Source organism: Pinus tabuliformis, chromosome 7 (assembly GCF_031772625.1).
Source record: "Pinus tabuliformis cultivar Carrire ecotype Pingquan chromosome 7, CPIR1, whole genome shotgun sequence".
Taxonomy (NCBI): Eukaryota; Viridiplantae; Streptophyta; class Pinopsida; order Pinales; family Pinaceae; genus Pinus; species Pinus tabuliformis.
Window position 1 is genome coordinate 181,209,296 of NC_142293.1, and position 24,484 is coordinate 181,233,779.

The 24,484-nt window shown below is 42.2% G+C and overlaps 1 protein-coding gene across 1 annotated transcript in view; it reads right to left on the reverse strand.

Annotated features, from left to right (window-relative positions):
* The window catches only part of LOC149246452 (uncharacterized), a 170,998-nt gene extending 146,871 nt beyond the window's left edge, over positions 1–24,127 (reverse strand). The window contains exon 1 of the mRNA XM_089457913.1: positions 23,858–24,127. Coding sequence (XP_089314039.1) covers positions 23,858–24,044 — 187 coding nt within the window. The 5' untranslated portion in view covers positions 24,045–24,127. The remainder of the gene's footprint in view (positions 1–23,857) is intronic.
* Between the last annotated feature and the right edge of the window lie 357 nt (positions 24,128–24,484).

A 24,484-nucleotide genomic window follows, 5' to 3' on the forward strand; every position in this document is an offset into this window, starting at 1 on the left:
CCAACCATATACAGTGAGTGCGATGCGAGTATCATTACATATACAGTGAGTGCGAGACTGCCAAGCCATTATGCGATAGTATAGTTATATACGTGAATCCTGTGCCATGCGGGAAAGCGAGAGTTTTGTGCCAAAAAGCAAGTTACATGTAGCCACGAAGAAAGATCTATAGCCATGGTGTGAGAGACTTGTCCCAGATGTGATAGAACTAATGAGTATGCGAGAGCAAGAGACTTGTACCAAATGCGATAGAACTAAGGAGTGTACGAGAGCAAGAGTCCTGTGACAAATACTAGAGACTTCAGGATCATGCGAGAGACATGTAGCTTGTACAATCATGCCAAGAGCGAGACATACTGAGAGCGAGAGTCTTGTGGCAATATGCGAGAGAGAGAGACCAAGACCCACCGAAATTCTCAGACCAATCCATGCCATCCAAAATAGACTTTGGAGATCAACACAATCGGGTATAAATAGTTGTTTCCCTAATCCAAATAGGTGTCTCTTTAGGGTCAGGCTGACATGAGGCCAAATTACACGAATTTCAAAGTTTCAAAAAAAGGAATCCTTCCAACTAGATGAAGCCGACTTGATGACCTTAATACAAATCTTTTTTATTAAATTACTTGAAATAAAAATCGTAATCAAATGTAGGCTAGCGAATTTCTCCCTAGCTGCCAAAAATTAACACCCTCAGAAGACCTTGAATCGACCTTTGCAGTTGCGTTCCAACATCCTCTCCAACAAACTCGCACTGCTAGGAAAATAACAGCCTCCACTGAAAATCGAACCATCAAACTGGGAACTGCTTCTCCCTTGAAAATCAATTTGACTAGCAGGTTACCTTGTTGCCTCAGCAACTCCCTCTGCCTTCGTCAACTCGCACTACTCGAAAGACAGCATCCCCCCTCTATAAGTAGATCTTCCTCTATCACTGAGAAGTTGGAAATCTCTATAAAGAAAATATTCTAGCAATCATTGTCACCATGCTACTACGCTACTCTTATCTCACATTGTTGATTCCCCTGCACTAACCCTGGGTTGCTGCTATCACTGCAAACCTATGTGTGATCTCACTGCTACTATGATACTATGGGCTCTCGTAGCAAAGGTAATGGTCCAACTAAGGAATCATGTACTCAACAATTGGATCTGATCTATTGATCAAACCCTCCTTGGCTTTGGTCTAGATCTGCTTGTTGCTCCTTCCTCAAACCCTACCTAGCCTGCCGTACTAGAGTGTCATGCTACTCCTCCTCCTAGAGGTACTGCTGCTATCAGTGCAAATTCATCCTCCAATCTGGCAGACAAAACCTCGATCTTTGTTTAAGCAATTGCTTGCTTCCCCTTCTTGTCCTTCTTTCTCCTAGGACACTGACTGACATAATGACCAAGTTCACCATAGCCGAAGCACTTGACCTTTGACAAATCTTTCTTCTTCTTTTCCCCTTTCGACTCTAGTCCCTGGCTGGGATCCTTCTTCGCTTTTCCCTTCCCTACAAGGGCAACATTCTCCTCCTCCTTCACCTTCGTTTTCTTGCCACTTCTGCTAGTAGTGCCCTCAACCAAGCTAAGATTCAGCTCCTCCTGAGTGAAGTCACTCCATAGGCATTCCCAATTTGGAAGCTTGCCATGCCCAGAAACTACTTGCACAAACGTGTGTCATTCCTTGGTAAACCCATTGAGTGCTATACGCACTAGCTCATCTTATGTTGGCTTCTTACCAACTATAGCTAGCTCATCTCTGACAGCCTCAATCCCAGAGAGAGAAGCAGTTACGTCCTCACCCTTGTTCAGCTTGACTGTCCTTAGCTTCTCCTTGAGGATCATCTTCCGATTTTTTTACAAATCCTGGTACAGCTTGACAATGGTATCCCACATCTTCGTTGTTGTCTTACATCCTCGCCCTTGTTCATCATAACCATCCTCAACTTCTCCTTAAGGATCATCTTCCGACTTTCTAACGGATCCTAATACAACTTAATCATGGCTTCCCACATCTCCTTTGTTGTTGTCTTCTCTGCGATATGCGAAACAATGTGATCCCTTACTCCATCAAAGATCATCCTCTTGGCTTTGGCATTATCCCTCTTGTACTCATGGAACTAGATGGGATTTGTTGGTACAGTGATCACTGTTGTAGCAAAACTCCTTCAGACCATGCTCATCCAATAGAAATAGCATCCTGGCGTTCCAAATGCTAAAGTTGGAGACTCCATCCAACCTTGTCTTGGTTTCTCAATTCTACAGCGGTCATCTCTAGAAAATCTGCGAACTCAAATAATCTGGAGAAATTAGTTAAACTAGGTTTTGAAACCCTCGTTCGCTTTCTCTTCCAGGCCCTGCGTTGATTTGCTACTTGCAAAACCCTTATGTTGCAAACCCTTTGTGCCAAATCTGCTCTGTGAAATATGATCTACCTCCGAAAACCCTTTTTGGAAACCTCACTGCCTACTACTTCTCACTAAGACAACTAGCACTTCCTCTAGATCACCTCCTTGGAGTGGAAATTGAACTGTTGCCTCTGCTATACGCACTAGCTAAATTGCCTATGTAGATTTGTTCTTTAGTGTTGTCGATCTCCCTCTGATTCACCAACCTCACTCTACAGATTCTTTGATCTATTCTGCTCTAGTACCATGTGAAATTTCCACGAACTACAGCAACTTGAAATTTATCTCTAACCTTATGCACTTTATTTGTCTTTTGTTAATTATTATCAACAAATATCAATAAACTCACTGCAATTCTTCACAAATAAAATATGTTGCAAAAAACAAAATATGTTGGAACTGAGAAAATAATGCACACAATAATTTTGACACCGTTAATTTTTACAATAGTCCCTGGAAAAACCACGAAGGGAAAACCAATACAGCAAATGAAGGTTTTATTATTATTCAGTAATTTGAAAAATTACAACTAGTTGTCATAGAATGGCAAGCCTCCGGCAAATACTAATCTCCATTGTCAAAATAATCTAGAGACTCATATTCTCCCTCTACAACTCAATCTGGCCTCTCTGAGGCAACTCGCACTCCTCCTAACTACTCGCACTACCTGACTGGAAATGCGCATTATTGCTCTGGAAAATTTGTACAGCCTCTGGGAACCCTTCCCAACAAGTCATTCTACCTCCTGGACTGCTCTAGACTCACTCGCTCTGCCTCTAAGTGATAGAATCAGCAACTGGCAACTGAAACGTGATCTCTCCTCCGACTCACACTGGATAAACTGGCTAACTCGTGCTGCTAAATCGGCCTTCTCTTCCTGTCACTCGGACACTAGAAAATCTGAGAAAATATCCTTCGGAGTCTTGCTCCCAAATCTCTGTTGAAACCCCATTGCTCAGTGTCTCCCTAGCTTCAGTTGTGCCCATGTTGAATCACTACAATTGGGTAGTCAAATTGCTCAAATGATTTTTGATGTCTTCTCCAAACCCCATCGACTTGCTCTTATAATCTTTTGTTGGGCAACCAACGACCATGATCACGTCTCAATTAATGGCTGAGATCATCTTGACTCCATCAATTCACTTTTCTGGAAGTCTCTGTAGCAGAATCGACCTCCCTCGATTAATGCCTTCTCTTCCTGTCACTCAGACACTAGAAAATCTGAGAAAATCTCCTTCGGAGTCCTGCTCCCAAATCTCTGTTGAAACCCCATTGGTTGGTGTCTCCCTAGCTTTAGTTGTGCCCATGTTGAATCACTGCAATTGGGTAGTCAATTTGCTCAAATGATTTTTGATGTCTTCTCCAAACTCCATCGCCTTGCTCTTATAATCTTTTGTTGGGCAACCAACGACCATGATCACGTCTCAATTAATGGCTGAGATCATCTTGACTCCATCAATTCACTTTTCCGGAAGTCTCTGCAACAGAATCGACCTCCCTCAATTAATCTAATTTAATTGACCACTTTTCCTAAGTTAGACTTAGAAAATATTTAATTATTGGTTGATTAATCTAATTGAGGTGTTTCTAAGGCTTTTCTTGCAGAAACTTTTCTGGGTTTTGGAGATCTCGTGCTCCTTAGCCTCTTACACACCACGGAGACGAGAACACCTGTCCATTGCTACCAAAAACTAATACTCCCTCTTAGCGAGGAAGGTGTTCTCCACTACTCCCATCTGCTCCCTAAAGTAGACAAACTTTGCTCTGCCCAAGGCCTTCGTGAGTATATCTGCAATCGATTGATTTGTGTGACATGATGTAGCCGAAATGATCCACATTGTTGGTGTCTGACGTCTGTGATACAACTAGTTGCCATAAATTAGCAAACCTCCAAAAAAATATTCCTTCAATTTTGCTAGTTGATCTGACCTCTTGGAAGCTACTTGGCCCCTCCAAATCAATTCGGTCTCCCTCTGAGACCCTGAATAGACCACTGCAACTACGTTCAAGCATCCTCTCCAGCAAACTCACATTGCTAGGAAAATAACTCAAACTCCACTGGAAATTGAACCATCAAACTGGGAACTGCTTCTCCTCAGCAAATCAATCTGACTAGTCGGGTACCTTGTTGCCCCGACAACTCCTTTTGCCACAGTCAACTCGCACTGCTAGAAAGATTGCATCCCCCCTTTGCAAGTAGATCTCCCTCTATCACTGAGAAGCTAGAAATATTTGCAAAGAAAATACTCTGGCAATCATTGTCCACCATACTATTGCACTACTCTAATCTCACATTGTTGATGCCCCTGCATTGTTGCTATCACTGCAAACATGTGTGCGATCTCACTGCTATTATGATAGTATGGGCTCCCATAGCAAAGGTAATGGTCCAAATGAGGAATCACTTGCTAAGCAACTAGATTTGATCTATTGATCAAGCCTCCTTGGCGTTGCTCTCAATCTCCTTGTTGCTCCTTCCTCGAACCCTACCTAGCCTGGCATATTAAAGTGTCATGCTCCTACTCCTCTAAGGTATTGTTGTTATCAGTGCAAATTCATCCTTCAATCTAGCGGACAAATCCTCAATCTTTGTTGAAGCAGTTTTTTACTTCCCTTCTTGTCCTTTTTTCTCTTAAGACACTAGCTAACACAGTGACCAAGTTCACCACAGCAGAAGCACTTGACCTTCAAAAGATATTTCTTCTTCTTTTCCCCTTTCGAGTCTTGTCCTTGGCTAGGACCCATTTTGGAGATCTTGTGTTCCTTAGCCTCTTAGACACCATAGGGACTAGAACATTTGTCCACTGCTACCAAAAACTAACATGGCATTTAGAGAATCCCCAAATATTTGCAAAGATAAGCAATGATGTTCCTACGCCCAATGTAAAAGTAATTTTAAATAAAGAAGTTCAGCGTAATTGTTGGAACCCTGACCCAAGCCAATTTTTGACTTAAGGAAATGTTGTTCTTTAGGTGGAGAATGAGACCACCACCACATGAACCATATTCATTAGATGCCCCATCAAAATAAGACCAAGGAATTTGTTTGTTAATTACTTCCTCAATGATGGTTCTTTGTATTTAGTGATGTTCCTTGGAAGGTAAAAGGACGTAAATAGCCCCTACCTCAGTATAGATGAGATCAGATGCAGAGGCTAAATCCCAGAAAGTGGCTTTGTTCCTAGCCAACCACACCCCCCAACAAATAAGAGGCGATATGTTTCACACGCATCATCCTTAGAAGCGTCCCACCAAGACTTCCAAGCTTCCAAAAAATTATTTCCCCTCCAATCTTGAGCACATCCAAGAAGTTGATTGGTTTTTCCATATACCTGACGTGAAGGAGCATTGCAAAAACAAATGAGTAACCAATTCTTTTGCATCTTTGCATAATATACACCAGTTCGGGCCTTCTTTACATCGCTTTCTAAGGTTATCCCAAGTAGGGATTTTATTTCTGATGATGCACCAGAGGAACGGTCTAGCTTTTGCATGGCAAGCCAACTTCCAAATCTGCTTCCACCACCATTCTTGATGATCCCTACTCTATCAGTGGTCTTGAAATTGTAACCAGATTTTGTTGAGTTGAACACTAGTGCATAATCTGAGTAGCCAAGTCTGTGCCCTTCCCCTTTTTATAAAGTCGAACTGACCCATCAACTCAAGTCGAACTAGCCCATCAACTCCATGAATGGCTAAGATTAAATCTCCATGGACAGTTGAGATCGATTTACTTTTTTACTATAGGAAAATTAGAATTTTCCTAAGTCAAAATTAAGAAAAAGTAAATTGTGCCTTAGCTTCACTTGTGGGTCCCCCTACCAAATTTAACACACTTCTAAATTTAGCAAAACCCTAACTCCAATTAACAAAAATTCTAAGATGATCACCAAAGACTTGGACCATTGTCTTGCCCTTTGGGCATATGGTGTCAAGGACAATGTTGCACGAAGCGCCCCCCCCCACGGTTCCAAGCCCCGAAGCGCGTCCCGTACAGAAGCGCCTAGGAAGCTTGGCCGGAAGCGCGCTTCCGAAATTCGGAAGCGCTGCTTCCAAATTTTTTGCCACTTCCTGGAAATTCGGAAGCGTGGTACGAAAGCGCCGAAGCGCGCTTCGTACAACGCTTCGGGCGTCGAAAGCGTGGCGCTTCAGAGGAGGAAGCGTACGCTTCCAGAAAAGCGTTTAGAAAATCGTTTTTTTTTTTCAATTTTTTTTTTATTTTAGGTGAGTTTGCTTGTTGGGGGTGGGTCCACCTTGGGTTAGGGTGACGAATGAAGGCAAAAAAAAATATAAATATAGCAGATGCTCCCTCATGGTAATGTTAAATTCTTAAAGTAAAAGTGACATTCTCCTTTATTTTTCATTTTCATCCTTTTACTTAAATTTTTAACATTACCATGAAATGACTCAGGATGTTTGAGAGTGGTTCCAGCCTCATTGGACTTCATATGGAGAAAATAGAATTTCATATCCTATTTAAAATTCAGCAGACTTAACAGTTTTCAAGAATTCAGGATTAATGGAATTGTGGCATTTCATTAAATTATATCAAGTATGAAGGTATGCGATTAGCATTTAATCAAGAGCACCAAGCCCGATATGTACCCTAGTGTTGGTGGTGTTAATTGTTGAACTCCTTTGTCACGCGGCACGCCCTTAGCAAAAAATTACCTTTCAATCAAGTCAAAATCATCTATCAAGCATGTTAAGCTTTTTCTACCATATTTTAAGTCTTGAATCAGGTAGTTTGATCAAAATTGGGCAATGTTGATTAATATCCCTAGACAATCGAGGTAGAGGCAAAGGCTAGACAAGAGGAGAAGAATCTAGATTCTAGATGGTTGATGCATCTATATGGTTGATGCTCGAATAATTAATCATTAATGTACAATGGATGTTATATCTATCTTGATTTATGCAAAAATATGCATGTTTTCATGTCTTCTACAATTTATTTGCTATTTGGGATGTTTGTTTTGAGTATAAATGCAAAAAAATATAAATATATATATATATATAGCAGACGCTTCGCTTCCTAGATTTTTGGAAAATGACGCTTCCGCGTCCCCGCTTCCAAAAAACGCTTCCGCTTTGCCCCCGCTTCGTGCAACATTGGTCAAGGATGCTCCAGATAAAGGAGACCAAATTTTGATGCCCTAGGTATCAAAATTCCAACATTTACCCACTCAATGATAAATGGAGTTTCTTGGGAGAGCTTTAAAAAGATTCACCAATAGGAACATTCATTACATGTTATGCATGAGTAACATATGCAACATTCATCTAGATAGCCTTCAAAATTTATTTTCAACAAATTAGGGCACAAACTAGCATAATCTAGAAGCAATAGTTCCATACATTAGACATTCAAAATGATAATATTCAACAAAGAGCACTTACAAGATAACATGCAATATATCCATCCATTTGCCAAAGAATAGCTCCAAAGACAATCCAAATTTAGCTTCCACACATCAAAATGCATTCCAAGAATCTCCAATAGCCACAAAGAAACAAATGTGAGTTCCTCTAAGAGGTCTGAAATTTCCAAGTGTGATGATGATGAGAGATGAAATGACATCTCTTTAATTTATATGTGTCTAATGATATATAATTTTATCCTACCAGCCCCTTAAACAATAAAACAATGGGCAAAAACTAAGTAAGGTCACAAGCCAACCTTTCAGACAACGTAAATCATAATAGATCACATACAAGAGGGTTGAAATGTTGATGTCATATATGCATAAGCCTCTTGAGGGCATGCGTTGGGCTCCTCCAATGCCAAATTGAGTGTAGAGGGCTCCAAAAATCAAGGTTTAGGGGTTGACCCCTAGACTTCCATGCAAATCATCTCATGGACCCCATTTTTGGGTTTGGGGCACAAAAGTTGATCTCATGGATCTCCTGGTGGTGAAATAGCCTAGTTTTGCTCTAACGTTGAGAGCTCTAAGGATGGTGCTAGCCCTCCCATATCTCAAGGGATGAAACAAACCTCATCTAGGCCTCGAATCAGTTGCCAAAACATGTGATCATTACTAAGCCAACGAGGGCATGCTGGTCCAAGTGCATTATCTTGTGAATAATATGGGGCAAAGTGCAAACCTGTTGAGGCGCAGATAGTGCCCATGGATATGAATGATGCTTTGCAACTCCTAGGAGTCCCGTGGCTCTCACACTTCACTTATAGGGTATCATAATGCTCCTCTAGTGGACTTGGGTCCCAGTTAAGTTGCCCAACTCGTGATGGAAATCACCTGCCAATCACACACAATATCCAATGCCGCATCTTCACAATCAAGTACAATAATCATTAGTGCATCTAAGTGGATCAAGGTTGTTAGTCAAGGGGAAAATGAAACTTCATACAAGGCTACCTGTCCAAATTTGGGGCTTTGATCACGTAATAGTGTTACCTCCCTAGGTAGGAGTGGCTAATGGACGACCCTATTAGGTGTTCCCAACCCCTAAGGGGAAAGACATGTCCCCGGTACATCCTTCAATCAATAGGCGTCATGTGAATAGGGATGTAATGGAGGGGACAAGGGGTCTCAAGGCCAAATGCCATGGTCAAAGGGGTAGCAATGATGAGGAATTCCACATTCTGGGCGTACAGATGTGAGGAGGGAGCAATCATGGATGCATGAGTTACCTCGGCCTTTGTTTTTCCACCCCTCTTATTGCCTTTTTCTTTTTCTTGATTTTTCTTTGTATTATTGCCCGAAGCTCTAGGAAATGAGAGCATGCTTTGAATGATGTGTAGCAGTGGTTACCCCCTTAGTGGTGGGGCAGTTCATCGCCCACCAAGGGTTGGGACATGCAAGGGTTCCTTTCCATGATGTGGTAGGGCAACATTGGCCCTAGGAACTGGGTGATGGCCATAATGATAAGGGTTAGAGCTCATGCTTGGATTTTGCCCACATGCTAATATTAATGTCCCGACCATCTTTTACATTTTATAATTTTCTTTCTTTTGTTTCTTGGTTGTGGCCATGATATGCTTTTTCCTTTCTTTTAGTTGCATCAACCTCCCAAAGCAACATTTCCAGGCTTGACCTAGATATGTGGAAAAGGGGAGGGTGTATGCTAAATCCCAATGGACCAATGGTCATGTGGAACCACAGAAGGGAGGTGGAATAAGGGCTTGTAATATATGCAGAGAAGTGATAAGTATGAAATGGGGAAAAAAGGCCCACGCTATCTCAATCAAGGTTTCCCAAGTAGTGTCCTTCCTAAAGCCATGGTTTCCCAAGTAGTGCCTTTCTAAAGCCATGGGCCACTTGGAGAGATCCCACTAAACTAGGATTGCAGATTAACCCCCCATTGAAGGTGAGGAACAAAACCACAGCCAAAACCCTTCCTTCTTCCAAGTCACCCCATAATCCATGCCAAATGTCCAAATGAAAAATAAGCATAAGCACTCGATTGCATAATGAATAAAGTATCTTTTGGGTCGGATTGTCCACCTTCCAACATGTGCTCTTGACAAATGGACGAGGAAACATACAACTGATGCAGTAAGCGGAGATAAGAATGGCACATCACATCGGCTACTCGGTCGCTGTCAGGGGCTGCTAGCTTCCGATTGGATGAGATGATTAGGAGAAAATTTATCCTAGGAGTCACCCAACTTTAGTGGGTAACTATAATGTTGTGTATGAGGACAGTGGGTTATAGCTAGTGGACAGTATAGCATCCAGTCATATGACAGGGATGAGGTCAGTGTTCCACAGTGTTTCAGAGACAGACTTAGACTACCATGTGAGTTGTGGAGCTAGCACCACACATACAGTGAAGGGGGTTGGATGTGTCAGATTCCAACTAGAGTCAAAAGGATTTCTAGAGGTACAGAGATGTTTGTTCCAGGGTTGATGGTACATGTGCTCTCAGTATAAGCCTTAGAGGGTGTTGGATATAGAATTGTGTTTGAGGATGGACAGGTGCTTCTATATTCAGAGGGAGCAATGTTGGATGCAGCAGTAGTGCTTGGAATCAGACAAGGGCGGTCAAACGGGTTGCTAGGACAGCTTGTGGGTAATATCTGAGGGGATCTTGAATACAAGATCGATGTCGGTTGCTGAGAGGGAGCGGATGGCGAGGAAGAGTGATTCTTTGGGTATTGCCAGGAGCCTCGACTAGTATGATATGACATTGTTAGACGCTCAGGAGCAGGATCCTAGGAGCATGGTTGAAAGGAACAGGTCTTCAGATTAGATTCTGAAGCAGGTAGCAGGGAAGTCTTCTAGTTCAAAGGGAGCAGCTACAGCAGTGGATAATGTGGTGGTGTTGGAGACAGATCCAGGTGGAGGAGGTTCTTCTAGAAGTACCTCCCTCACTAAGAGGGAGTGTTGAGTTTTGTAGCTCGGAAGGTACTTCTAACCTTGTGTCTTGACTAGAAGGACCTTGATTTTCCTCTTTAGGAGCTTGCATGCGACATGCAAAGTGTGCAAGTGAGTTGCACGCATGCAGATGTTTTGCATGTGACATGCATAAGATGTGCATGTAAAGCAAGCTAATTTATGATTTGTACTTGGGTATGTAAAGAAAGCTAAAGATAGGATAGCTAACTAAAGTTAAGTCACTTATCTTTAATTAACTTGACGAGCTAATTTTAGTCATCAATCTTAGCTTAGGAAAGTTATAAATTGAGCCTAAGTGTTAAGGCTAAAACACAACAACAACACAAGATTGAAAGAGGCTTCTCAATGAGCTGTGCTAGGTCCGAGAGAGTGTACAAAGGCTAGTGATCAATTGTGTGATTTCTATTGTCTCAATGGGCCACTATCCCAAGACAAGAGCCCAAGTTATGTGATTAATTTATTAATGAAGAACTGTCGATTGGGCAGAAATTTGTTTATGTGTATGTGATTAAGATCGAATAATTTTGCTTCTGCTAAATATTTCTTGTGTTAGGAACTTAGTTGTGTATTTGTTCAGTTAATAATTGTTAGGAACCAAATACCAAGTGTTGGGTTCGGCAAACATTTCAATGCATTTGTATATGTTAAAGACACGGCATTATTATGTGAGTTATGTGAGTTGTTGGATAGGTTCATCCAAGTGATAGGTGTGCATCAGGTTGTCCAAATTGTAATAGATAACATTGCTAAATATGTCGTTTGTAGGTTGCTTGTGATGAGGTATCCAACCTTGTTTTGGACACCTTGTTCTAACCATTGCATTGATTTGATTCGAGAGGACATAAGCAAAATTTATTATATCGAGGATATTAGCGAATTAGCTAAGAGCATCAAATACTTTATATGATTATGCACAAGTTCTAAGTCTAATGAGAAAATTCACAAGAACAAGGAGTTGGTGCATCCTGCAACACACACTTTGCCACTACTTTCATTTTCCCCACTGCCCTAGGGTACCCAATTTACAAAGACTTGGCATTTGGGTGTTTAGCTAACCTTGTAGTTCTTGAGGTTGTGAACACAACTTGAATGTGTTTGAAAAGTTACACACCAAGAAGCACAACAGGTTGGAAATTTTCAGATTAAATTGTTTATTCTATTAAATTGTTGGAAATTAAGTGTGAAGCCATGGCTAATATGATTTTTGGATGTTGTTGGAGTTGATTTGAAGTGATGTTGATTGTTGATGAAGTAGCAAGTGCCTACATAGCCTGGGGTAGGAGGGTACATCTCCAAATGAACCCAAGCCAGATGTTGCTAAAGTTGATGTGATGTGATGCTAACTGTTGATGAAGTAGCAAGTGCCTACATAGCCTGGGGTGGGAGGGCACGTCTCCAAATGAAACCAAGTCAGATGTTGTTATGCTGACACCGATGAATGTGAAGCAGGTGCCTACAAAAGCAGGGTGGGAGGGCACATCTCCAAAAGGAACCCACTCTGAATGTTGCTCCTGATATAAAAACTCATGGATTCTGGGTGGGGTATGGAACCAGGCCACACAGATATATACTTGAACTATAGATGTGTTGCAGACTTGTAACAAATGTTGAAATTTGGTACCGGAGGACAGGTGGTTCCCTTAGGCTTTGATCTTTGGCCTAGGGAAAAGTGTCCAAAAGAATTTAATTTTTCTCCTAAAGTGACTTTATAATTTTATAAAGTTAAATTTAATTTAAAAGTGACTTTAAGTGATAAAGTTACTAAGTCTAATTTTAAAGTAACTTTTATAAAGTAAATGAAAAATTAGAAAGGAAAAGTGACTTTGGAAATAAATGACTAAGTGGGTCTTTATTAAAGTGGGGTGAATTAAAAAATAGAAAGTGAGATTTAAATGAGCATTTGATCTCAGCCATTGATCTAAATCTATTTCAGCCATTGGATTTAGAGATCACCCAAAAGTCACTTGGATCACCCAAAAGTCACTTGGAGTTATATTAAAGGAGGAAAAGGTCATTCATTCTTTCATGAGCAGATTGGGAGAAGGAGAGCAAGAGAGCAAGAGAGATTTCTGAGCAGGGAGGAGAAGGAGACAGCAGCTTGGCACACATTCCAAGGCAGCAGTTGAGCAGATTTGTACAGCTGATTCAGCACATAGTGAAAGGCAGATTTTTGCACAAAAATCGAGGAGCAGGTTGCTGATTTTTCTGCACACAAAACGGAGGCCGTACAGCATTTATTGCTGTCCTGTTTGCTGTAATTTCCAGATTGCTGTGAGGCACGGGAAAGGAGATAAGTTGTAAATTTGCTTGCTGTTTTTTTTACTGAATAATTCTCACTGTAAAAAGGGAATTTTCAGAAATAAGGAAGAGCTCTCAAACTGGTTTTCCCCAAGAGTTGTAGGGGGTTTTTCCAGGGTCAAGTTGACCAAAAATATCAGTGTTTTAATCATTGTTTTACAACTCGGCCGAGTTGAAACCGAAACGGCCGTTTCGGACCGAGTCAAACCCCAAAACACTGACCCGGCCAGCAACCCGGCTCGGCTGACCGAGTCATAGCTGACTCGGTCAACCCGGCCGGGTCCGTATTGACTCGGCCGAGTCATTAAAAGCACGGCTGGGCAGCGTATTTTATGAATTAAATTCACTTTTTTGCTGTTTTTTGGTAAAGTTAAGTAGGGTTTGTGGATTCCAAAGGGTAATGGTAGATTGTTAAATGCTTTTGGGGTCCATTTCCCCCTCCCAAACTCTATTTAAGACAGCCAAATGCTCTCATTTCACTCACAGCAGTCTTATGCATTTGAGTGAGAGTCTTCTTTGAGAGTTAGTGAGCAGTTCTTGAGCTTGTTTTGGAGCAGCAGTGAGGAGTCTTGGAGGAGCATTGTAGCTGGAGTGAGGAGCTTCTTGGGCAGCCATTTGGAGCAGCATTGAGGAGCTGATTCTTGGAGCAAGCTTGAGGAGGCAGTTTGTGCCTGGAGGTATTTTTTTCCACCTCTATAAATCTGTTTTTACTTAGTAAATTTTAGGTGCATATCAAGATAGCTTAGAGAGTGTTTTTAGTCAAATAAATGAACATTGAATCAATTTTTATTTTTATTTTTCATTTTCAGATTGTTTTCCTAGTCAAAAAATGGCACCTAGAGCAAAAGATCCTGCTTGGGCATATGTTGAAATGGTTGATAGTGAGATGTGTTGCAAGTTTTGCCATAGGAAAATTAAGTCAGGTCCTGGGGGGATTCATAGGTTGAAACAACACTTGGCAGGGATTAAAGGCAATATTACTGCATGTCCCTCTGATCAAATTGGGGAGATTAGAAAGAATTTGCTGGAAAACTTTGAAAAATTTAAAGAAGAAAAGACTAGGCAAAAAGAGATACAGGCTGAAATTGGGAGGAAGAGGGAGATACAAAGAATGATGGCTGCCAACCCCCACTATGAGTTTGAGGGTTCTTCCTCTATCCCTCAAACTGATGCATCAAACCCTTTCCGTTATGTTCCTCCCTCTTTTGCTTCTGTTCAAGATAAGGGAAAGGGTAGAATGAAGGGTGATGGGACTATCAAAAGTTTTTTCACTCACTCAGGCTCCTCTCCATCAGATGCACATGGTCCTGAAGTTAGTATTAGTAAAGGTCTTGCTCAGCCCACTTTAGATGACCATTGGAAGAAAGAATTGAGGGAGACTGCTTGTGACTACATAGCTAGATGGTGGTATGATGCTGATATCCCCTTTAATGCTGCTCGTTCACCATATTATGAGCCTATGTTTGAGGCCATACATGCTGCTGGAAAAGGCTTCAAAGGCCCTACTATGCAAGAGCTAAGGGGGTTTCGTTTGCAGAAAGAAATTCAATCAATTAATGAGTATTTGCAAGATTTCAAGGAATCATGGGCAAGAACAGGGTGTACCATCATGTCAGATGGATGGACTGATCAAAGAAACCGTACCATCATAAACTTTCTTGTCTTCTGCCCACAGGGAACCATGTTTTTAAAATCAGTTGATGCATCTGATAAGGTAAAAGATGGCCACTTGTTGTTTCAGCTATTGGATGAGGTTATTGAGGATGTGGGGGTGGCTAATGTTGTTCAAATCATCACAGACAATGCCTCTAACTATGTTCTTGCTGGTAGACTGTTAGAGGAAAAACACAAGACCATCTTTTGGACCCCATGCGCTGCACATTGCATAGACCTCATGCTTGAGGATATTGGAAAATTAGATTGGGTCAGAAACACTGTAGATAATGCCAAAAGCATAACAAAATTTATCTACAATCATACACTGGTTTTGAGTCTCATGAGGAAACACACTGGAGGCAAGGATATTATTAGGCCTGCCATCACTAGATTTGCTACACATTTTTTGACATTGCAATCTATGCTTTCCCAACATAGAAACTTGCAAAAGATGTTTTCCAGTGATGAATGGAATCAAAGCAGTTGGTCTAACAAACCAGAAGGCAGAGAATTGAAAAGGAAAGTCCATGATGAAACTTTTTGGAGAAAGGCAGCAGAGATTGTGAAGCTTGCTGAGCCACTAGTTAAGGTGTTGCGGTTGGTGGATGGGGAAAGGTTGGCTATGGGCTTCATTTATGAGGCTATGGATCAAGCAAAGGAGCAAATAAAGACAGCATACAAAGATAGAGTGGCAAAGTATGGGCCCATTTGGGCAATCATTGATGAAAGATGGAACAATCAACTCCATCGCCCTATACATGCAGCTGGGTATTTTTTGAACCCACGGTATCATTATAAAGCTAAGGAGTCAGGAGCTTTGAGGGGGGAGGTCAGAGATGGACTGGTTGACTGCATTGAGCGCATGGTCCCATCGGAGTCTGATCAGCTGCTGATACATCAGCAGGTCACATCCTTCAGCAATGCAACAGGTACCTTTGGGAAGAACCTAGCAAAGATTGCAAGAGAAGCAGATGAGCCAGGTAAACAAAAAATTCAATTTTCAATTTCTTAATGGTTTTACTTTTTTTATTAAAGTTTGTTAAATCATTTATAATTTGAAAGTTAGATATAATTTGTAATTTTGTTGAGCTTCAGCCTTCATCTAACTCATAATTCATTACACTCCTATGTTTTTTGCAGCACAATGGTGGGAGGCCTTTGGTGGTCAGTGCCCTGAATTGCAAAGGTTTGCAATTCGTATTTTGAGTCAAACTTGCAGTGCATCTGGGTGTGAGCGCAATTGGTCTGTCTTTGAGAGGATTCACACAAAGAAGAGAAACCGTTTGGAGCAAAAACGGTTGAATGATCTAGTTTTTGTCCAATACAACCTTCGGCTCAGACGGAACCAATTGCTGAACAAAAGACCTGATTCAGATCCCATTGTGTTGGAAGACATTGATCCAACATCAGATTGGGTAGTGGAGAGTCGTCTACCAGAGTTTGATCCTGATGAGGATCTTGAGATTGATCAACTTGATGTTCAACATCCACTGCAGCCTGTTCAGTTGAATGCAGATCCCGATCCACCAGCCTCAGTCTCACAGCCAGCTAGTAGGACTCCAGTTGTAGGTGCTTCGCCTTCCTCTACTCAGCCACGACAAAAGCGCAGCCGCATTTGTACTCTATCTCAGCTTGCATCTGCTGCACAGCCTAGTGGTACTGGCACCACTTCTACAGTTGCAGTTGGAGACGATGATGATGAGGAGGAGCCATGGGGCCCCTTGTCTGACTCTGATGATGATGATCCAGAGATTGGTCGAGATGATCTTGGCTCCTCTGGCAGTAGCTACTAGCCTCCTTGGTTATTTGTATTTTGTTTTGACTCTTGAGTCTTTGATCATGTATGACAGACTACAGTTGACTATGTATTTACTATTGCCATTGGGTACCATTTTGATATAATGGATTGGTTCATGAGCCTACTTTGATCATATGTTGCCTTCCATGTATATTATAATGTTGTGTGTTTGGAAACTTGAATGAAAATCTTTAAAATTATGTTTTTTTATAAAAAAAAAAAATATTTAATGTATTTTTTACAACGACCGAGTCATTGAAATCGAGCCGGCCGAGTCATTACCGAGTCGGAGTCGAAGTCGGAGTCGATCCTCGGCCGAGTCGGAGTCCGAGTCCGAGTTGTAAAACATTGGTTTTAATGTGTTTTAATGGCTGTTTTTGATTGCTGATTTTTAATTCTGCAATTTCCAGCATTCTGAAAAAATTTCCAGAATTTGTGTTTTCAGCAATATTTATTTTTTTCAGTCTGTTAAATGTATGGTTATGGGAATGGGCATTTAACTACATGGGAGAAATAAGGAGAAACTGAAAACCGGGGTGGGAAAACAGAAATTTTTACATGGTATCGGAGCTTGAGTGCTGAAGGGCAGTTTGGGACAGCAAAAGGAAAAATTACAGTTGCTGATTTTTCACTCAGAAAATTCCAGCAAGCTGATTTTTCATAAACAGCAGTTTTATCTTTACTACAGCAGTGTTATTTTTCAGTTTTAGGACAGCAGAATGTCATTGGGATTGAGGGTGGAGGATAGGTTGGATGGGCATATAAATTACAGCGTTTGGAAGGAGAGAATGCAGAGTATCTTTGAGGAGGCAGAAGTCTGGGATATCATGGTGCATACCGCACAGAACCCTGTTGTTGTGCCCACTGATGTTACTCAGTTGGCTGAGTATAAAAAGAAGAACAATAAGGGTAAGAGGCTGATTCTAGACGGAATCAAAGACCATTGCATTCCTCATGTGAGAGGAAAGAGCAATGCCCATGAGATGTGGACAGCATTGTCCAATGTCTACCAGAGTACCAATGAGAACCGGAAGATGGTCCTGAAGGAGAAGCTGAAGAACATTAAGATGGGTAATGATAGTGCAGCTGGATATCTCACAAAGATTACCAATGTGAGAGATGAGTTGGCAGCGATTGGAGAGGCCATTCCACCCACTGAGTTGGTGCGGATTGCAGTGAATGGCCTCCCCCGTTCATGGTTGAACTTTGCTGATGGGGTTTGTGCACGTGAGACCCTTCCCACATGGGAGAGGTTTTGGGATGATTGCATTCAGACAGAGATCAGGAAATGACAGCTTGGGGCAGCCAAGCCAGTTGAGCAGGATGAGGACGTAGCACTGGTGGCAGGAGGCAAGAAAGGCAAAGGGAAGAAGCAGGCTTCCACAAGCAGTGGTGGGGGCAAAGGCAAAGGTAAAAGTAAACAGGGGAACACACAGAAGGACTATTCCAAGGTGAAGTGTTGGAATTGTCAAAAGATAGGACACTATGCAGTTGTGTGTCCGGAGAAGAAGAAGAAGAAGGGGAAGAACCAGGACGTGGCAGCTTCAGCAGAGATTGAGGACTTTGCTGGTCGTTTTGACCGAGAGTTTGCGTTCACTACGTGTGAGTCCTCTAGTGCAGGATTACCTGCTACACAGGTTCAGAGGGAGCATGCTTTTCCCTCGATTAGCGGAGCATCTTCAGGTATCTGGTATGTGGACAGTGGGGCTTCACGTCATATGACAGGAGTCCGTGAGTACTTCTCAGAGCTTTCAAAGAGTGGCACTGATATTGAGGTAGTACTCGGTGATGACAGAGTTGTTAGAGCAGTCGGGGTGGGGACAGTGACATTTCAGAGGGAGTCCAAACCTCCCCTGAAGGTGTCAGAGGTTCTTTATGTGCCAGGGATGAGGAAGAACCTCATATCCGTCTCAGCTTTGGAGGACAGAGGATATGAGGTACTGTTCAGGGGAGGACAGGTGTTGATGTATCCCAGGGGCACTCCAGCTGATTCAGCTAGAGTGATAGGTGTACGCCATGCAAAGGTGTACAAGTTTGCATTCCAACCCCTTTTGGCATTGAGCAGTAGTACCGACAACAGAGCTAGCAGTTCTGAGCTGTGTGAGATTTGGCACCGCAGGATGGGACATATGTATCATGGAGCCTTGAGGACATTGCGGGAGATCACTACAGGTGTGCCAGATTTCAGTACTGATCACTTTGATACTTGCAGAGGTTGTGCGATGGGCAAGTTTGCCAAATCCCCTTTTCCCAGCAGTGACAGCAGAGCGACGGGGATACTTGATTTGATTCATTCCGATGTGAACGGTCGGATGTCTCATGTTTCCTTGAGTGGATATGAGTACTATGTTTTATTCATTGATGATCACTCCAGGAGGACCTGGATTTATTTTTTGAAGACCAAGAGTGAGGTCTTCAAGCGGTTTCAGGAGTTCAGAGCTCTTGTGGAGACTCAGACAGGTCGAAAGATCAAGTCCTTGAGGTCGGACAATGGAGGAGAGTACACCCTTGGAGAGTTTGTTGACTATTGTGCGGAGGCAGGCATTAGGAGGGAGTTCACTGTTCCTTACAACCCCCAGCAGAACGGGGTTGCAGAGAGGAAGAACAGATCCATCATAGGGGCTGCCAAAGCCATGTTACATGATCAGGGGTTGCCATTGTTCTTGTGGGCAGAGACCTGCAACACAGCTGTTTACTTGCAGAACAGGAGTCCGCATCGTGCCTTGGGGCACATGACTCCGGAGGAGGCTTTCTCTGGGAAGAAGCCTGATATTGGTCATCTTCATATCTTTGGATGCATTACATACTCCTATATACCCAAGGAGAAGAGGACCAAACTAGAGCCCACCGCAAAGAAGGGTATCTTTGTGGGCTACAGTGAGACCTCAAAGGCCTTTCGGATTTACATTCCTGCACAGAGGAGAGTTGTTGTCAGACGGGATGTGAAGTTCGAGGAGGACAGGGCCTTTAGGAGGTCACGGGAGTTAGAGTATCTGGATCAGCCAGACCCTCAGCAGCAGTTGAGTCAGTCGCAGGGATCCAGTGGGCAGGGATCAGGAGGATCCGGAGGTACATCCATGAGGATGTCAGGTCCATCAGTGAGCAGTGGCTCGCCGAGCCAGAGGGGTGGTGCTCCGGGCAGCATGCAGAGCAGTTCACTAGGGAGTCCACTGATGGACAGTTCACACGGTACCTCAGCTTCTACAGGTTCAGGTGCAGGCAGGAGGACAGCAGACAGACAGTCAGGAGTTCAGGCTACTGATGGTGATGAGGAGGAGGAGTTTCATTCTCCTATGGGAGAAGCATGCTCAGGGAAGAGGAAGCCCAAGTGGCTTCAGGACACCTTGAGAGATGCCACATCTGTTGCTGAGCCGAAGAGGCCGGTCAGAGAGAGTAAACCACCTGAGAGGTTTTGTAGCTATATGGCGATGGTTACCAACATCCTTGACTCTGAGCCTTCTAGCTATGAGGAGGCAGCTAGCCAGCAGGTCTGGAGAGAGGCCATGCAGGAGGAGTATTCTTCTATCATGAAGAATGATGTTTGGGAGGTGGTGCCGAGGCCTGAGGGCAAATCCGTGGTTACTTCCAGATGGCTTTACAAGGTAAAGCATGCTGCAGATGGCAGCATTGAGAAATTCAAAGCGAGGTTTGTGGCTAGAGGGTTCTCCCAGGTAGAGGGAGTTGATTATGAGGAGACTTTCGCTCCCGTGGCTCGATATACTTCGATCCGCTCCATTATATCGATAGCAGCAGAGATGGGTTGGAAGATCCACCAAATGGATGTGAAGACCGCATTTCTCAATGGCTTCATACAGGAGGAGGTGTACATTGAACAGCCACAGGGCTTTGAGGTGCATGGGAAGGAGTCCCATGTGTGCAAATTGAAGAAGGCCCTTTATGGCCTGAAGCAAGCTCCCAGAGCTTGGTACTCCAGGATAGATGCATACTTGCAGGGGATGGGTTTCACAAAGAGTGAGGCAGATCCGAACCTTTACTTTATTGTGATTGGTGAGGAGCCTCTCATTCTGGTGTTGTATGTGGATGACTTGATCATTACAGGTGCAGAGAGACTCATAGAGCACTGCAAGAGAGATCTTGCGGCGGAGTTTGAGATGAAGGACATCGGCTTGATGCATTACTTTTTGGGTTTGGAGGTGTGGCAGGAGGAGGGGCATTTCTTTCTGGGGCAGGGGAAGTATATTGTGGACATCCTTAGCAGATTCCACATGGAGGATTGTAGACCCATGTCAACACCGATGATCACCAACTGGAAGAAGCTTCATGCTTCGGATTCCGAGTTGGTGGATCCCACATTGTACAGGCAGCTGATTGGTTCCTTGATGTATTTGGTCAACACTAGACCAGATCTCTGTTTTGCAGTCAACATGACGAGTTAGTTTATGTGTGAGCCTAGGAAGGTTCACTGGGTGGCTGCAAAACACATTTTGCGGTACTTGCAGGGGACAGTGGATTATGGTCTGGACTACAGGAAGAGAGATGGAGTGAGATTGGCAGGATACACTGATTCTGATTGGGCAGGTTGTGCTTCTGATAGGAAGAGCACTTCAGGGTGCTGTTTTGGGTTGGGTTCAGCAGTAATGTCATGGTTCAGCCGGAAGCAGCAGTCAGTAGCACTGAGTTCAGCGGAAGCAGAGTATATGGCAGCCAGTCTAGCTAGTTGTGAGGCTATCTGGCTTCGCAAGATGTTGTTTGGCTTATTTGGTCAGCCGTTGAGACCTTCAGTGATTTACTGTGATAATCAGAGTTGCATTAAACTCACGGAGAATCCAGTATTTCATGACAGGTCAAAGCATATCGGGATCAGATATCATTTCATCAGAGACTATGTTCAGAAGGGAGCTGTGAAGCTTGAGTATATTTCCACTGATGAGCAGGTTGCAGATATTCTTACCAAAGCCTTACCACGGGGCAAGCATGTCTACTTCAGGGACAAGATGGGTGTGGTGAGGAACACCTTCCTCGGTAAGAGGGAGTGTTGAAATTTGGTACCGGAGGACAGGTGGTTCCCTTAGGCTTTGATCTTTGGCCTAGGGAAAAGTGTCCAAAAGAATTTAATTTTTCTCCTAAAGTGACTTTATAATTTTATAAAGTTAAATTTAATTTAAAAGTGACTTTAAGTGATAAAGTTACTAAGTCTAATTTTAAAGTAACTTTTATAAAGTAAATGAAAAATTAGAAAGGAAAAGTGACTTTGGAAATAAATGACTAAGTGGGTCTTTATTAAAGTGGGGTGAATTAAAAAATAGAAAGTGAGATTTAAATGAGCATTTAATCTCAGCCATTGATCTAAATCTATTTCAGCCATTGGATTTAGAGATCACCCAAAAGTCACTTGGAGTTATATTAAAGGGGGAAAATGAGGAAAAGGTCATTCATTCTTTCATGAGCAGATTGGGAGAAGGAGAGCAAGATTTCTGAGCAGGGAGGAGAAGGAGACAGCAGCTTGGCACACATTCCAAGGCAGCAGTTGAGCAGATTTGTACAGCTGATTCAGCACGTAGTGAAAGGCAGATTTTTGCACAAAAATCGAGGAGCAGGTTACTGATTTTTCTGCACACAAAACGGAGGCCGTACATCATTTATTGCTGTCCTGTTTGCTGTAATTTCCAGATTGCTGTGAAGCACGGAAAAGGAGATAAGTTGTAAATTTGCTTGCTGATTTTTTTGCTGAATAATTCTCACTGTAAAAAGGGAATTTTCAGAAATAAAGAAGAGCTCTCAAACTGGTTTTCCCCAAAAGTTGTAGGGGGTTTTTCCAGGGTCAAGTTGACCAAAAATATCAGTGTTTTAATGTGTTTTAATGGCTGTTTTTGATTGCTGATTTTTAATTCTGCAATTTCCAGCATTCTGAAAAAATTTCCAGAATTTGTGTTTTCAGCAATATTTATTTTTTTCAGTCTGTTAAATGTATGGTTATGAGAATGGGCATTTAACTACATGGGAGAAATAAGGAGAAACTAAAGACCGGGGTGGGAAAACAGAAATTTTTACAACAAAAGTGGTCATGGGTGTTGTAAATGTTGTGATGAGGCAAAGGAACTGAGACCAAAAAAATGAGTAGATAGGCCTTAACTATGTGTGTTTCTTTTGTGTGGTGGCAATTTGTTGAATAGCTGAGAGGAAGTGACCACCAAGCCCTCCAAATTTGATTAACAAACTGACATATGCGGGAAACATTTGAGCAAAAAGAGGTGAGAAATAAGTTGTTGTAGAGATAGAGATGAGACTGTTGGAGTGACTGAGGAAGCATGGGATGGCATGCGGAAGAAATAATGCTTAAGAAAATAAACTAAAATCTTGCATGAACCTGTAGCGGTTGAAAAATAGGGAGGATGCTAGTAGTAAAAATTTAGAGCATAAAAAAAAATAGATCAGGTGACAAGGAGCAACTTGCTCTGATACCAATCGATCTACAATTGATCGGACTAAGATAAGCCTCGCCTCTCGGTTGGATCTTCCAAAAACTCGACTCAAAAACAAATGAATCAAACACAATCACACAAGATAAGATAAAGGACTCTAACATTCACGTGTATTATGATGAGGCTCAATAGCCTTTTAAAGAGATCACAAATACATATTCTAAAACTTGCCTCATATGTTGTGAGTTGTTGAAGAAGAAAAAGCTAAATACATTATTTTAGATATTGTCTTTCTTGATATAAGTAGCCTAGGACTAGATGTTTCCTTTCTCACTAGGTGTTACCGAGTTGTTGAAGAAGAAAAAGCTAAATACATTATTTTAGATATTGCCTTTCCTGATATAAGTAGCCTAGGACTAGATGTTTCCTACTCACTAGATGTTACCGTTATGAGCCAGACAGCCTCGTTGCCCAAATGTAACTATTACTTGACATCTTATGAGTGTTATTTTTCATATATGTGGCGATGATGCTGTTACTATTTTATATTTTTTTAAATTGAACATTTTTGTATTTTTTAAGTTTGCCGATATTTTCACCCATATTTTCAATTTCTTTATTTCCGGACCCTCAGGGACATAATTTTTCCAATAATGCCCTCTGCTCATTATTCTTAAAACCTTAGGCCACCGCATCTCGGTTCGAATCCCCATTTTCAGTTTCTCCTAACATGGTTCGAAGCCCATTCCCGTTGAATAATCAAATGCACAAATGAAATTTACCCTAAAGACAAATGTCCACTATAACCCTCGGTAAGGCATGAGGTGCACTAAATACCATGGCTCATGAGGGTTTTATTATTCAAATTTGTTTAACAATGATTGTAAGATGTGGTAATAAAATTCGAAATAAAACCATATTTCAAATCAACCTATCAGGAAGTCGTCTTAAAATTTTAAATGCATAGACCTGGCGGAGTGTTACTGCACCGAACTCCTACGCTGAGGGGGCGCTGTTTTTTCTTCTGAAGTCCATTCCCACGCCAAGTATGAGCACGAAGATGCAATAAAATTCCATCGCTTTGAGGAGATGGGCGAACATTATAATGGGTGTTAAAACAATTGGAGAGTCCATAAACTGACACGCTCACCGCCATTTTTTTGGTGTTTCTGTGGTTTACAGAAAGAAAGGGGTATAGTTACATGCTGTAATGTAAATGAAGATAACCATTTTTAAAAGAGATCGAGAACAGTTTCGAAATTAAAAACATTATATCTATAAGCGTGCCAGGCGTCGGACCATAAGTCATCGTAGGCCCACTCGTCGTCTCGCTATTTCCTGTATGTCCTCGCCTCCAGTTCCAAGTCGCGTGGCTGCCTCCTAGTCGTTACTTATATCGTAGTCTAGGATTATATTTTAATATCGTGCTTTGGCGTGTTGCGTGAGCCTTGTCTGAGATCCTTTTTCATCATTTCCAAAAAGCCAACTTTTAGGGCTTTTATTTTTGGCTGGGGCATTGACACGTTAACCTTCTTTTATTACAAGCTGTTTTTTGTATTTATATTTTGGTATTGTTTCATCTGGACGAGGAAATTT